The 15,545-nt window shown below is 56.8% G+C and overlaps 1 protein-coding gene across 1 annotated transcript; it reads right to left on the reverse strand.

The window, feature by feature from the left end:
- Positions 1–469: 469 nt before the first annotated feature.
- Positions 470–14,340, reverse strand: AK4 (adenylate kinase 4). Its single transcript, XM_041421842.1, has 5 exons — positions 13,949–14,340; positions 6,158–6,277; positions 4,827–4,999; positions 3,851–3,969; positions 470–2,959 (listed from the first exon to the last, which is right to left on the reverse strand). Exons 1-5 carry the CDS (start codon positions 14,091–14,093, stop codon positions 2,845–2,847), a joined length of 672 nt encoding a protein of 223 aa, XP_041277776.1. The 5' UTR covers positions 14,094–14,340; the 3' UTR covers positions 470–2,844.
- Positions 14,341–15,545: the final 1,205 nt, after the last annotated feature.

Consider the following 15,545-nt stretch of genomic DNA (forward strand, 5'->3'; position numbering starts at 1 on the left):
CCGGGAGCTCAGTTCCCAATTCCCAGTTCCCAGCACTCGTGATGGATTAGCCGGGGCACAGGACACAGCCAGAGCCTCCCTGTCCTACTGCTCTGCGGGATTTTTATCAGGGAGAAGTTAAAAAAAAGGAAATTAAAACCACTTGATGTGCAGGGAGGGTGTTTTGAGATGGGCTTTGAGGACCCTCCCAGCCCAAACCAGGCTGGGATTCTGGGATAAGGATGGGGGGCTGAAACAAATGGCTGCATCCAAACTGGCTTTTTAACCGATATTTTGGATTATATCAGATAAAGGACCCAAAGAGCTGCGCTGTGTCCAAATACAAAGCCACCTTCAGACAGGGATGCTCTGCTTCATCTTCTTCCCCTCTCCTCTTCCTCCTCCCCAGCTCCTACAAAGCAACTCCAGGTCCACACTGCCCTGCTGCCTTGGCAAGGCACAACCCACACAGACTCTGCCAGCACAGGGATCAGCAGGAGAAAATCTTTATTTACATCTCGAGAGCAGTAACACAGCTGCAGCGATTCACCGGGAAGAAAACTCCGGGAAGAAAACTCCGGGAAGCAAACTCGGCGTGACATTCCAGGGGGGGGGAGAGAGGCTCCTCCCTCCACACAGTATCTCGGGTCGGTACAAAATTGCTGTGGCTTTACAAAAGGTTTGGGGTTCACAGTAAAATACCGAAGGGGAGCACGGCAGGGATGCACAGCGAGGGACAAATTCCCTGCTGGAATTTGGTCTCGGAAAATGCAACAGGTCTGGTAGAAAATTCCATCCCGAGGGCTGGATGCATGCACAGCCACGGGATTTCTACACCCACTATAGGGCTCCAAGCCTGGAAAAGGCATCTGCAGACCTGTCCTGTGCTGGGCTGCATGGAATTCTCTTCAGGAGGAATTTTGCAGGAGGAAAGAACAGGACACAAGGACAGGAGAAGGTAAAGCAGGGATCAGCCCTTCTGCCTGGCACTCAGCTGCTTTTATAGCCTAAAAAAACCCCCTAAAACCTCCTGCCCTCCTGCCCAAAGCTGTTCCAAAGAAAGCAGCACACAGGTTTTGGCTGTTTCGGGATTTGTGTCTAAAACCAGCCCAGACCTTCATCCCAGGGCTGTGGGAAAATCCCAAATCTTTCTGAAACAGGCTTTCGTTGCCAGCTGGAAGATTTGCAGCCTCCCAGCACCAGGGCATGGAAAGGCCTCGTGGGACAGCAATCCCTTTGTTCCCACCTGGAAAATTCCCACCTGGGGCAGGTGGGAGCACTGTGGCCTCTCCCCAGGCAGGGGTGAGCAGGGGGATGTGGGCAGTGATCCCACTCTGGCTCCACTGGGGAGAGCACCAGGATGAAGAAAATTTTAGGGGATCTTGGACAGCACGAGGATGCTCAGCTGGGATAAATCAACCCGGGCAGGAGCTGGAGTTTCACACCTGGAAAAAAATCCCTAAAAAATCTGGTCATTCCCCTTTCCCTGCTGTGGGCCACAGGGAAAATAAAGGAAAACTAAACCCAGAGAAATCCAGCAGCAGAAAAGTGCCCAGGTTAACCCAAGAGGTGCCAGGCAGTGCCAGGTTCCTGCCCTCCTGTGAGACCCACGGGCAGAAGCAGAATTCCCTGCAGATCCAGCAGCTCCATGCACAATTCCCAAAAGGTGATGCTAAAATTCAGCACTTTTTGTATGTTTGTTCGCTTTAAACCTTTACAAACACACATCTTGCTTTTATTTTCTCTCTTTTTCTGAAATATGTAGTTTATAAAATAAGGCAACTCGAGGAGGCCGGAATTGTCCCCATGGCTCGGGTTCTGCCTCCTGCAGAAAGAGAGTGACAGTACTTCCAGTTGGGAAAAGCCCAGCCCCAGCACAATCCAAGGATGCTGTAAATCTTGGGAAAACACCTGGGCATGGCCCTGGGTGCATCCCAAGGAAGGAAGGATCTCTGGGATTTCATGAGGAGGGAGTCACTTTGCTGGGGGATGCAGCAGGAGCAGCTGAAGGGACCCCCTGGCCAGGGGACCTCGGGGACAAAGGCAGCACAGAAGATGGAACTGAAGATTTCTCCCCAAAACTGAAGCCCACGTGGAGATAAATCTTTGGGAGAAACTCTTAGGACTTTGCTATCTTGTGGTATTGAAAGCTATAAACCAGGAAAGCACAAGGGAGTGCAACTCATCCCCAGCCCAGGTCGTGCTGAGTGTCACAGCATTCCATAAAAACCTGTACAGCAGCTTTTTCCAGCAGGGAATTCAGCTCTCCCCATGGAAGGAGTACAAGGGAGAGTTTCACTTCCAAGGTTTTGCTTCTTTTCTGTGTTTTCCTGCTGGAAATGTGAGCATCACATCTCTCAGCTCTGTAGTACACACGTTTTCCATGTTGCTCCCAAAATTCCCACTGGGCTAAGTGTTGCTTTCTAGAGCTTTATTTCTCTGAGAAATACATTTAATAGAAAATAATTTATAGAAAAAAAAACCACCTTAGCCTAGAGAGTCCTCAGCAGTAAACAGTCCTGTGGAGCAACAGGATGGCACGTGTGGGCTCAGCCAGGGATTGGGGCTGGAAAGGGATGGCAAGGACACCATGGCAAAGCTGTGTAAACCTGGAATGACCAATGCCCCAGTCAGCACCACCAATCCGGCATGGACCACGGGCAGGAAAGCTCCATAGCCCCAAAAGAGGGAAAAAAACCCCTTATTCCAGCAGACTTGACCTTCTAAACAAAGATCTGATCCTGGCTGTAACTGGTACCCAGCAATGTCACCCAGCCATGACCACCCGAGCCCAGCACAGCCCTGGCACTGCACTGGGAACCAAATCCAGGATGGGATGAAGTCCTGGTGCTTGGCACGAGCTGGTTAGTGCTCCTCGTCCGAGAGGATGGGTGGGATCCTGCTGGACAGCAGGGTGTACACGTAGGGCCAGATCTTGTTGGTCTCTGTGCCAGAGAAGGAGTGAAGGATGCCCCTGCTCCTGGAAAAAAGGTGGGAGAAGTCAGGAGGAGCCCATCGCAACCAAGGCAGCTTGGACAGGGCTTGGAGCACCCTGGGGATATGGAGGTGTCCCTGCCCAAGGCAGGGGATGGAATGGGGTGGGCTTTAAGGTCCCTTCCAACCCAAACCATTTTGGGATTCTGCAGTTCTCCCCCTTTCCCTGCAAGGGCAATTTTCGCCCCCCATGTGCTTAAAAAGACTCCTGGGCTTCTACTCCCTTTGAGCAGCACATTTCCCACCCTGCAGCAATCCAGCATTCCCAAAGTGGCCAGGGAATAGCAGCACCCCAGCTCCAGGGAACAGCAGCCCCACAGGGACAGCAGCCCCACAATTCCAGGGAACACTGCACCACAATTCCAGGGAACAGCAGCCCCCCAGCTCCAGGGACAACAGCCCCACAGTTCCAGGGAACAGCAGCCCCCCAGTTCCAGGGACAGCAGCCCCACAGGGACAGCAGCCCCACAATTCCAGAGAACAGCAGCCCCACAGTTCCAGGGAACAGCAGCCCCACAAGGGGAACAAGCCCTGGAACCCCCCTGTGCTCCCAGCAGATCCCTCTGAGCTCCCTTCTCCTGCCCTCTTGCCAAACTCCCTGTGCTTCACCCAAACCCCTCGGTGCCCTGGGTGGATTTTTCATGGCATGTCCCACCTGGATCTAGGCCAAAATCCCCCTCCCATGGGATGAGCCCAGCAGGACCACCAAGAGCTGGGGATTTCTCTGGATCGCCCTCCTCCCTCCCAGGGACGCCCTGTCCAGGCTCAGGGCTTGGCCCAAAAATCTGCCAGGGCTCTTTGTGATGTGGGCACGGCACAAGAGCCCTGGTGGCCGTTCTGAGAGCCCTGCTGGGCTTTCTGCTCATGCCCAACTCACTTGTAGAGCTCTATCACGGGCTTGGCAGCATCTTTGTACTTCCTGAGGCGCGCAGCCACGGCCTCGGGCCTGTCGTCCTCGCGCTGCACCAGCGGCTCTCCGGTCAGGTCATCCACACCCTGAGGGGACACAGAGCACACCCCTGAGGGGACCTCATCCACCCTGTCACCCACCCTGCAGCTGCCACATGCCTCCTTCTGGGGATGCCTCAGGTTTTGGGTTTTCTATTCTCAGACTCTGAGCTGCTTTAGTGTGTGGGTCTGGCTTCACATGAGGGGATGGTGAGCTCTGTGCACAGAGCAGGGAGACAAAACAATTCCTGCTCCAGCTGGGCACCAAGGACAAATGATCCAAATCTCAGCCCAGGAGCACAAACCCCGTGGGCTGCAGAGAGAAAAACAAGCAGGATGGGAGTGCAGGGGCTGAGCTGGAATTGGACACTGAACTGCAATGTGCACATGGAGCAGAGCTGATCCCAGGGAGAGACCCCGGGAGCGCTCGTGCATTTTGGGACCATTTGGGTTCATCCTGGGTGCAGCCCTGGCTGGGCTCTTGTGCTGCCCAAGGTGCATCCATGGAGGAGATCCTTGAATCAATCCCTGCTTTATTCTGGAGCTCTGGCCAGCCTCTGCTCCAGGGCAGCCTTCACTGTCTGCATGAATCCTGCTTTCCTCAGGAAAGCTGAGCACAATCCCTCAGGAAAGTTTAGTATAATCCCTCAGGAAAGTTTAGCACAACTCCTCAGGAAAGTTTAGCACAATTCCTCAGAACAATTCCTCAGAAGGTTTAGCACAATCCCTCAGGAAAGTTTAGCACAATCCCTCAGAACATTTAGCACAATTCCCCACAGCGCTCAGCCCTTCCACCCAGGATCGCCCCCCCAGAGCTCCCTCAGCATCCCAGCTCCTGCAGAGAAAAGCACCTTCTCCCGGCTTTCCCTTCTGTGGGGGGCTCCAGGCGGCTCTGGGGCTCTTACCCGGGTCTGGGGAGGGTTGAAGTCCATGTTGTAGACCCGGCCGCTGGCGGGGTGCACCCAGCGGGCGCTCAGGCGATCCTTCAGCGTCTCGAAGGGGATGTTCAGGCTGATCACCAGGTCCAGCTCGCAGATCCCATCCAGAGCCTTGGCCTGCCCCAGCGTCCGAGGGAAACCTGGGCGGGCCCGGCACAGGGACGGGAATGAGAGGCTGGGAAGCAGCGAGGATGGAGCCAAAGCCATCCCTCGGGCGCGGCGCTGCGGCACAGGCCGTGCGAGAGGCAGACACGCCATATGGCTCCGAGAAAAAATAGCTCTTGCAGCACAGCAGCTCCCGAAATGTGACACCCGGGGCTCAGGGTGGTGGCTGCTGTCCCTGCACGGGGCTGGGGGCAGGCAGGGGGACACAGGCAATGGCGGAGCAGGGATGAGTGCTGGAATGGTGGGGGGAAATGTGAAGGGACAGCACAGAGTGCTGAGCACAGACTGGGGACAAACTGCTGGCTGATGGGGAGGGCATCAAGGAGATTGCAGTGAAACAGTCCTGTCCTCCTTGGGACAGCCAGTGAGCAGCTGGAGCAGAGAATTCCACAATCCCAGATGGTTTGGATAGGAAGGGACTTCAAAGACCTGAAGGGAGCCCACAAGAAAGATGGAGAGAGATCTTTTACAAGGACCTGGAGGGACAGGACACAGGGAATGGCTCCCACTGCCAGAAGGCAGGGATGGATGGGAGATTGGGAAGGAATTGCTCCCTGGGAGGGTGGGCAGGCCCTGGCACTGGGTGCCCAGAGCAGCTGTGGCTGTCGCATCCCTGGAAGTGTCCAAGGCCAGGAGGGAGCAGCCTGGGATAATGGAAGGTGTTCCTGCCATGGCAGGGGTGGCACTGGATGAGCTTTAAGGTCTCACCCAATCCAAACCACTCTGGGATTCTCTGATTCTCATTCCATGGCCAGGAACCCCAGGCCGTGCATCTTTGCCCTCAGCATCTCCCATCCCTCCACCTCAGGTGGCTTTTGGGCTGGGATTGAGGAGCTGCTTCACACACACACACATGTGAAGGAGGGAAGAAGTTTTTCCTGGCATGTCTCCAGCCCTGCCCTGCTTTGTGGAACACCCAGCTCCTCTCCCTGCCCTTCCCTTTCCCGGCCACGTGCCAAGAGCTCAGCTGGACACGCACGTGCCGAGGCCAGCGGGAAACGTTCCTGCCAGCAGGTCAGCTCCTGCCTCTCCTCCCACCTCCACCTCCTGGCTTTCCTCTCTCCTGGGGCTGCCAAACCATGGGCAACAAAGGAATGTCCCAAGGGAGCTGGGATTTCCCCCTCTGGACTCACCATCGAGCAGCCAGTGCTGCTCCCTCCGCTTCTCCAGCTCGGCCATCATGACGCGCGTGATGACGTGGTCAGGCACCAGGAGGCCTCTCTCGAGGTACTGCTGGGCCAAGGCTCCAGCTTCTGCTCAAGACAAGAAAGAAAAATTGATGGAAAAGGAAAAAATCACGACATTTTCACTTAAAAAAAATATCACTCCCCCTCAAATTCTGCCTGGCCTCCTCTGTCTGGGAGATTGTTGGCAGCGTCGCCGTGCTCGTGACGGAAAGGCCACACGGTCATTTTGGGATGGAGGAGTGGGAATTCCTGAGATACCTGGGAGCAGGAGCATGCTGGGCCTCAGCCAAGCCAAGCTGATGGAGAGAGAAGCCCTGGGTGTGCTCCTTTGGCTGGGGAGAGGGCTCCCACGTGGGCACAGGTAAGGACTGTCCTGAACACCTGAGCCTGCTTCCCACCCCCAGGGCTGAAAGATTTCACAGTCTCCACTTAAGATACTCTCAGGTAAGGAAATTATTCCCAAGATCACCTCCTTGAGAACATAATTGTGGTAATTGTAAGGTAAGTGCACATTCCTGGGCTCTCCCACAGCCCTCAGCCTCAGCTGCTTCAGGAAGCTGGAGAGAGACTGGGGACAAGGCATGGAGGGACAGGACACAGGGAATGGCTCCCACTGCCAGAGGGCAGGGCTGGATGGGATACTGGGAAGGAATTCCTGGCTGGGAGGGTGGGCAGGCCCTGGAATAGAATGCCCAGAGCAGCTGTGGCTGCCCCTGGATCCCTGGCACTGCCCAAGGCCAGGCTGGAGCACCCTGGGAACAGTGGGAGGTGTCCCTGCCATGGCAGGGGGCAGAACTGGATGAACTTTAAGGGCCTTTCCAACCCAAAGCATTCCATGATGGAGATTTGTCATGATTTCCTTTCAGCCCCTCAGAAACACAAACAAAACATTTAGAAAATGGAAATATTCTTTGTCCGAGGTTTGTCATGATTTCCTTTCAGCCCCTCAGAAACACAAAGAAAACATTTAGAAAATGGAAATATTCTTTGTCCCTGTGTGTGACAAGTCCTGCTCCTGCCCAGGAGAGCTCCAGCCCCTTTCCCCTTGGAGCAGGACCCCACAGATACCTCTTCTGCTGTCTTCCCACAGCAGCTGAAATAGCATTTGTCACCAGAAATGAACAATGCCCTGATCTATTTTTTGCACCCTTTCTGGTGAGGACAGCACATTTCAGCCCTCTCCAAGTGTGAGTCCTCTCTAAAAATAACCCCCAGGATCCTGCACTGGAGGCAGCTCCGGCTCTCCAGGCTGCAGCGAGGTGTCCACGTGGGCAGCACCTGCACCTGGCTGGGGGTGAATTCCTCAGCTGCAGGAGGGGTTTCTGCAAAATAAACAATTCTTGGAGAGAATTCATCTGTTCTAAGGGAAGAACCAACCTGAGCAGGGGTCCAGTTTTGGGGCCCTCAGTTTGGGAAGGACACTGAGATGCTGGAACATGTCCAGAGGAGGCAAGGAGGCTGGAGAGGGGCTGGGAACACAAACCCTGTCAGGAAGCACTGAGGGAGCTGGGGGTGCTCACCTGGAGAAAAGGAGACTCAGGGGTGCCCTCCTCACTCTGCACAGCTCTGAAAGGTGCCTGTGCTCAGCTGGGCTGGGCTCTTTCTCCAGCACCACTGACACAACCAGAGCACACAGCCTGCAGCTGCACCAAGGGAAATTCAGGCTGGATATCACGAAAAAGTATTTTCCAGAAAGGGGGATAAAGTTCTGGAATGGCTGCCCAGGGAGGTGCTGCAGTCCCCATCCCCTGGGTGTGTTTAACAAACCTGGATGTGGCACTGGGGGCCAGGGTTGAGTTGGGGTGCTGGGGCTGGGCTGGACTCCATGATCTTGGAGGTCTCTTCCAACCCTGTGAATTCTGTGATTCTGTGAATTCTGTGTCACACTCCCAGGTTTAACCCAGAATCCAAAGAATCTGCCTGGAAAATGCTCAGATTTTTCCCTTGCTGTGTGTGACAAGTCCTTCTCCCGACACCAGAAGAAAGGTCCAGCCTCCTTCTCCTTGGAGCAGGGCCAGAAGTGCAGGATGCTGGAATCCAGCATCCAATCTGCCAGGGAGCGGGGCAGCGCTGACTCACGGGGCTGAGTCACCGGGACCATCCCACTGCCTCGCTGCAGGCAGGAATTCCAGCTGGCAGCGAGCAGAAAACACCTTTTCTCAATGACAGCTCCTTTGTCACTGCCCAGACATCACCACGTTCCCTCCCGGGAAAGCCAAGGACGCAGGGATGGAAAAACCATCCTGCAGATTGTGCCAACGGCACGGAGCCCTGAGGGCATCAGCATTATAAAAACAGGAGTTTTGGACTTTTTCTGTTTATTGACGTGGTCTGTGCAGTGCCAGAGGCTCACAGGGAATGAGCTCGCTGCAGAGCTGGGCTGCTCCAGGGAGGGGCCAGGAGCTGCTGGGCAAGGTCTGGCTGTCACCCGAGGAGGGATGGACATCCAGGGGACCAGGGGCTGTCACACGAGGTCTGGCTGTCACCTGAGGAGGAATGGACATCCAGGGACCCGAGGAGGGATGGACACCCAGGGGACCAGGAGCTGTCACACAAGGTCCAGCTGTCACCCCAAGGAAGCCTGGCCATCCCAGGAGCTGCCACACAAGGTCCAGATGTCACCCCAAGGACCACCCCAGCCTGGCCATCCCAGGAGCCTGGAACTGCCACACAAGGTCCAGCTGTCACCCCAAGGAAGGCTGGCCATCCCAGGAGCTGCCACACAAGGACCAGCATTCAAGGGACCAGGAGCTGCCACACAAGGTCCAGCTGTCACCCCAAGGACCACCCCAGCCTGGCCATCCCAGGAGCTGGGAGAGGCCACACAAGGCCCAGCTGTCACCCCAAGGAAGGCTGGCCATCCCAGGAGCCGGGAGATGCCACACAAGGTCTGGCTGTCACCCCGAGGAAGCCTGGCCATCCCAGGAGCTGCCACACGAGGTCCAGCTGTCACCCCAAGGAAGGCTGCCTAGCCCAGGAGCTGCCACACAAGGTCTGGCTGTCACCCCGAGGAAGCCTGGCCATCCCAGGAGCTGCCACACGAGGTCCAGCTGTCACCCCAAGGAAGGCTGGCCATCCCAGGAGCCGGGAGAGGCCACACAAGGTCCGGCTGTCACCTGAGGACACACGGCCATCCCGGGGAGCAGCTGTGGCTCAGCAGGGCTGCTGGAGCCAGGCCTGGAGCTGCAAGGCAGGAACACCCCGAGGCACAGGCGGGGCTGGGAGCAGAGTGTGGGAACCCAGCAGAGCCCCACAGCCCTGCTGCCCCGAGGCTGCAGCTTTCCCACGCCCCGGGACAGACGGACAGCTCTCCACGGCTCCACCACGGACAATTCCTGCTGCTCCCCTGTCCCCTCTGTGTGTGAAGCTCCTGGAGCTTCTCTCTCCTCCAAAACGCTGCCACATCTCCTCTCTCCAAGGAGGAACAGGAGATTTGCAGGAAGCACCTGCAGGGCTCTCCAGACCCCCAGCATGTGCTGAGAGCACCATCCCAACCTCCCAGCCCTGAGCGTTTCTTCCAGGCAGTTTAAACTCCAAATTTAACGTTTGCAATCCCCTTCCCAGCCCCCAGCCCCGTGGAAAAGCTCCATTCCAAAGGGGAGCAGGGTCTGGGGAGTCCTTCCCCAGCAGGGAGGGAGGTCCTGGCCCCCACAAGGAGCTGGGCTCACCCTATAGCACCAAACCCCGCTGCTGTGGCTGGGTCACAGGGGGTGCAGGCTTTACTCTGCAGTTACTCCAGGTAGCAAAGGGCTTTGGAGTGTGCTGAGCTCAAACCCAGCCTCTCAACTCCTGCTTTAATCCCATTAATCTGGTGGCTGTGGGTTTAATCTGCCCTGAAACTCACGGGACTCCCAGCTCTCTGTGGCTCCCCCCATGTGACCTTGATCTGTCCCCAAGGGATGTGTCCCAGCCCCGAGGGAAAACTGATGATAATAGCAGGGCATTTTTTGGGGTTATTGAAAGAGAAGGGAGTTTAGGTCGTGGTGGTTTTATTTTTCAAATTATTTTATTAATTATTTTTGAGATTTTGAAGTAATTTTTAAGAATTGGGGTTTTTTTATGAATGATAAATATTGGAGAATTTTAGGGATTTTTTTATTGGTTTAATGTGTTTTTTTTGTAATGTTTTAATTAATTTTTTGTTATTTAGGGGGTTTTTTTTAGGGATTATTGGTTTATTTAGATGGGATTGGGTTTTTTAAAGTTAGTTTTAGAGCGGTGAGTGTACTTGTGGATTTTATTAAAAATTTCTTTTTAGTTTTGTTTTTTATTGAGGTAATAAGTTTTTTTAATTGTGATTTTTTATAACAAAAGAATGCATAATAGCTGGGGTTTTAAAAGGTTATTTAGTTGTAATTATAGATTTTGTTTTGTAGGTATAGATGGTATTTTTTATATTTGTAAGGGTATTTAAGGGATGTGGTATTTGTAAGGGACATGTCCCAGCCCCAAGGCCACCCAGGGCCAGGCAGGACAGGCTGGAGGAGAAGCTGTTCCCAAACACAGCCCTGGGCAGCCTCCAGAGCCTGCAGCACAACCCTGGACTTTCTCCCTATCCAAAACTTTTTCCAGGATTTTTTTTTTTCCCCATTATTTAGGCTACAGCAGCACAGCCTGGAGCTAACAGAGAGGAGGAACCCTGGGGGTGCAAAGGGCACCAATGCACCACCACAGTTAAGCCACAACAGATGTCACCCCAGTTTTGGGACCTTTTTCCTGACACAGAGGCTGCATCCAGCTGCCCTCAGCATCAGGAAGTCATTTTAGGGAGCAGGAGACAGATGTGGCCCCAAATTCGGGCTTCAGGATGGATGTGGGGTCTGAAAGGTGCCTGTGCTCAGCTGGGGCTGGGCTCTTTCTCCAGCACCACTGACACAACCAGAGCACACAGCCTGCAGCTGCACCAAGGGAAATTCAGGCTGGATATCAGGGAAAAGTATTTTCCAGACAGGGTGATAAAGTTCTGGAATGGCTGCCCGGGGAGGTGCTGCAGTCCCCATCCCTGGGTGTGTTTAACAAAGCCTGGATGTGGCACTGGGGGCCAGGGCTGGGTTGGGGTGCTGGGGCCGGGTTGGACTCCATGATCTTGGAGGTCTCTTCCAACCCAGTGATTCTGTGAATTCTGTGAATTCTGTCTGGAGGGCAACAGCCAGGGCTGTGAGAGATCCCTGTGGTCAGAGCAGTGCCCTCACGCACAGGGATACAGCAGGCACCTATGGAAAAGCAGAGGGCTGCCAGGCTGCATCCCTGGGCTCAGCTTTGGCCACCAACCAGGCCAGTGTGGCCAGCAAATCCGTGGGAAAGGTGTGGAGAGGGGCTGTGAGGCCGGGCCACGTACAGCCCCCATCCCCCAGGGAATTTTGTTTTGTGCGTGCTTTGGTGGATGCTCACAGAGGAAATCTGTCACGAGGAGGGGACAGGAGCCACTTCTGGCTCCAAGAGAGCACCTGACAGGGAGCAGTGGGACAGACACAAGACCCACAGACCCTCAGCCAAAGCCAGGACAAACAATTCAGTTGTTTGCCAAATGGACTTCAGAGTCCTGCTAAGACCTGGGGATGCTGCCAACACCAGAGACAACCACCTGGGTTCTGGGGCAAGTGCTGGCCAAAAAAATGGCTCACCACCCTCCAGCACTCCTGCCTGGCACCAAAACACAGCCTGTAAGTTTTCCAAGGTGTTACAAAGGCCTTTTCCTACAGCAGAGCAGCCACTTGCTGACAAGCACTAATTAGGAGACTCACGGCTGGGGGCGGATGTGCTCGGGGGGTTTCTGGAGCACAACTCGGAGCCCTTTAGCAGCAGCCATGCATTCAGCTGCTCCACCTGCTCCAAAAGTGAGTCTTTGTTCCCTGATACTGCCACTACCAGCTCCAGCAGCAGCCTGGAATGCTCTCCATGCTGGGAACTCAACCTTCCTCCAGCAGCAGGAGCCCCCCGTGCCCCCGAGCCCTCAGCCGTGGCCTCTTCATGCCTGGCAGTGGCCAGCAGGAAAATCCCTGGAGCACTGACACATCAGGCCAAGATCCCTGTAAAAACACAGGATCCACAGTTGCCTTTGGGATGATGAGCCTGTAATGAGTCTGTTGGTTCTGCAGAGCCCCAGCTCCCCTGAAGCACAAAGCCGGTGACGCAGCTGATAAACTTGGGAAGAGGAGCTGCTTCCACCTCGTTTCCCCCGGAGCACAGTCATGTAACAGCTTGTCCAAAGCAAATAGCAGAAAAAACAAAAACAAAAACTAAAAAAACCAAATAACTGGAGCTCACTGAGAGCTGTTACAGAGGCTGAGTCAAAGGTGGGACCCGAATGTCATGCCAGATGAACCAAACCACGGCTGGTTTCCTTCTGAGTAATTTTCCCTGCGTTTCTCCTTGTTGTTTCCTTCTGAATGTACCCAAGACACCTTCAGCTAACTCTTCTTGCTTCTCAGTGTCCCCAGAGGAGCTCTGTGGCAAGAGCATGGACTGAAAAGTGAAGTTTGGGACAGTTGGTGGTTCAGAGCTTGGCTGTGGCAGTTCCCGGGTGGGCACCGTGCTGCCCCTCTCCGCACGCTGCACCTCTGCTTGCTTTTCAGCCCAGCTTTCTGTCCTTCAGCCAAAGCCCTCATCGAGATTTTCCAAATTTTGAGCCTCCCTCTAAAGAAAACATTATTGTCCTTTTTATTTACAAAAGGAAATCTGGGTATTTTTACATGAGTGACCAGCACAGCAGAGCTGTGCGCAACACCCTTGTCGGACCACGCACCTCTCCAAAACTTTACCCTCCCTAATTTTCCTCCCTGTTTTTGCCATCCTTCTAAAATAGAAATCACTTCTAAACCTCTCGGCTTGTTTGGCGCCGAGGCCGTCTCACCGTTCCCCTGCCCGGTGAGTCAGCTTCCCCCCGGCTCGGTGTTTCACACATTAGCAGAGGACAGAAGGAAGTGTTGGGAAAAGAACCGCGCCGGGATTGCCCAATCCCGCGGAGCTGGGGCTCAGCACGGCCGCTCCCGAGCCGAGCCCGGGCCAGGAGCCCCTCACCGCCCGAGGGACACAGGTACAGCCCATCCCGGCTCCGGGGGTTTGGATTTGGATGCCGGACACGGGACAGGCAGCACTGCTCTAGGAGCCGGGTGTGCAGGGGTGCCCGTGCGAGGTGGGTGCTGACACCCATGTCCTGCCGCTGCCCGCTCCTGGGAGCCGGCCAGGGCAGCCGGTGACCTGCGGCGACATTCCCGGCAGGTTCTCCCTCCGGACAAACGCTCCTTCCCAATCCATCCGTGCCGCCGTGGGAATGCCGCAGCATTCCAGCCATCTGCCGTGCATCCCCTGGGCAGGATGGAGTTATTCATAAGAACAGCACAAGCCCCGAGTCCCCGGACAGCGCCGGCCGATCGCCCCGGCGGGGTCTTCACACCGCCCTCACCGGAGCCGCGATCCCCCAGCACAGCGACAATAAAACCATCGCACATCCACGGCACCCGCGGCTCCCGATCCCGCTTTTCCCGAGCGGCTCGGCGAGCTCCGGCGGGAGGGAGCAGGCGATGAATGAGCCGTGCCAAATGCACGGGAAGAAAACAACCTGTGGTGCTCCCGCCGCGGACAGGGATCCCCATCCGTGCCCGTCTCCATCCCACCCCCACCTCCATCCTCATCCCCACCCCGTCCCAGCGCTGCCCCGCCGGAGATGCGCGGGCAGGGACCCCCCGCTCCCGCTCCCGGTCCCGGTCCCGACGGGGCGGCCCCGCGGGCACTCACCGCCGCCGCCGCCGAGGCTCTCCCGCAGGAACTGCCCGCTGGAGAGGTGCTGGAGCCCGAAGCTGCGGGCGATCCTCTCGCACACCGTGCCCTTGCCCGAGCCGGGGGGGCCGAGCACCACGGCCCGCAGCAGCTTGGAGGCCATGGCCGGCTGCCGGCGCCGGAGCGCTGCGGGGCAGGACACGCGTCAGCCCCGGCCGCGCTCCCCCCGCAGCGCCCGGACACATCAGCAGGGCGGGGGGACCCCGCGGCCGCTCCCCCCGCGCCGCCCGCCCGCCCCCTCGGGCCGCGGCACCCTGGGATTTGTAGTCCCGGAGCCTCCCGCGCATCCCCCGGCCCGACGGGGCCCCCGCGGTTCCGCAGAGCCCGGCCCGGCGCGTCCCGGTTCGGCGCGTCCCGCTGCTGCACATCCCGGCTCGGCGCGTCCCGGCCCGGCGCATCCCGCTCCGGCACATCCCGGCTGGGCGCGTCCCAGCTCGCCCGAGCCGCGCCGCCCATGGAAGCGGCTCCCGGGGCACGTCCCGCACGCCCGGCACGGCCGTGCCCTCTGGGAGCCGCGGGGGACCCACGGGGGACCGCGACCACCGGGGCGGGCACGGCGGCTGCGACCTGTGCGAGCCCCGCTGCGGACGGGGGCGTGCGGGATGGGGATGCACGGCTGGAAAGGGAGGGACGAGCTGTGGATAAACAGCCCCGGGAGGAGGTACAACCTGTGGATGCACGGCTGAAAAGCACAGCCCGGGGAGGTGCAACCTGTGGATGTACAGCCCGGGGAGGTACAGCCTGTGGATGTACAGCTGGAAAAGCACAGCTGGGAGGTGCCACCTGTGGATGTACAGCTGGAATCCACAGCCCCGGGAGGAGGTACAACCTGTGGATGTACAGCTGGAATCCACAGCCCCGGGAGGAGGTACAACCTGTGGATGTACAGCTGGAAAAGCACAGCCCGGGAGGTGGAACCTGTGGATGGCACACGCACACACACACACACACACACACACACACACACACACGCAGCCCGGAGATGGTGCACAGCCTGCCAACAGCCTGGCACCGCACAGCCCGCCGTGCCCAGGGGCTGCTCAGCGCTGGTGACACCGCGGGGAGTGTCCATGTCACCGTGAGCGTGTCACTCGCTGTGTGTCTGTGCGTGACTGCCTCTGCGCCTGTGGCTCCGCAGGTGTCATTTCTTGTGTGTGCGTGTGTCACCCCGTGTGTGTGTGTGTGTTTGTCCCTTCTTCGGGGCATATGTCGCTCCCTCTGTGTCTGTCTGTGTGTGTGCCGCTGTGCGTGTGTCACTGTCTGTGTCACTGTGTCTGTGTCACTGTGTCTGTGTCACTGTGTGTGTCCCTGTGTGTGTGTGCCACTCCGTGTGTGTCCCTGTGTGTGTCCCTGTGTGTGTGTCGCTCCGTGTCACTCTGTGTGTGTGTCACTCTGTGTGTGTGTCACTGTGTGTGTGTCACTGTCTGTGTGTCCCTGTGTGTGACCCTGTGTGTGTGTCGTTCCGTGTCACTCTGTGTGTGTGTGCCACTCCGTGTGTGTCACTGTGTGTGTGTCACTGTGTGTGCTCTCTCTGTGTCATCGCTCCGTGTCACTC

The sequence above is a fragment of the Onychostruthus taczanowskii genome, unplaced genomic scaffold (assembly GCF_017590055.1).
Source record: "Onychostruthus taczanowskii isolate IOZ18803 unplaced genomic scaffold, ASM1759005v1 scaffold7, whole genome shotgun sequence".
Lineage (NCBI taxonomy): Eukaryota > Metazoa > Chordata > Aves > Passeriformes > Passeridae > Onychostruthus > Onychostruthus taczanowskii.

Bases quoted from the DNA above. Each gene is read 5' to 3' on its own strand.
- AK4 (XM_041421842.1), bottom strand. From the start codon at position 14,093: ATGGCCTCCAAGCTGCTGCGGGCCGTGGTGCTCGGCCCCCCCGGCTCG. The intron at 6,278-13,948 runs GTGAGTGCCCGC...TGTCTTGAGCAG, and splicing joins GAGCCTCGGCGGCGGCGGCG to AAGCTGGAGCCTTGGCCCAG. The intron at 2,960-3,850 runs GTGAGTTGGGCA...CCTTTTTTCCAG, and splicing joins CCCGTGATAGAGCTCTACAA to GAGCAGGGGCATCCTTCACT.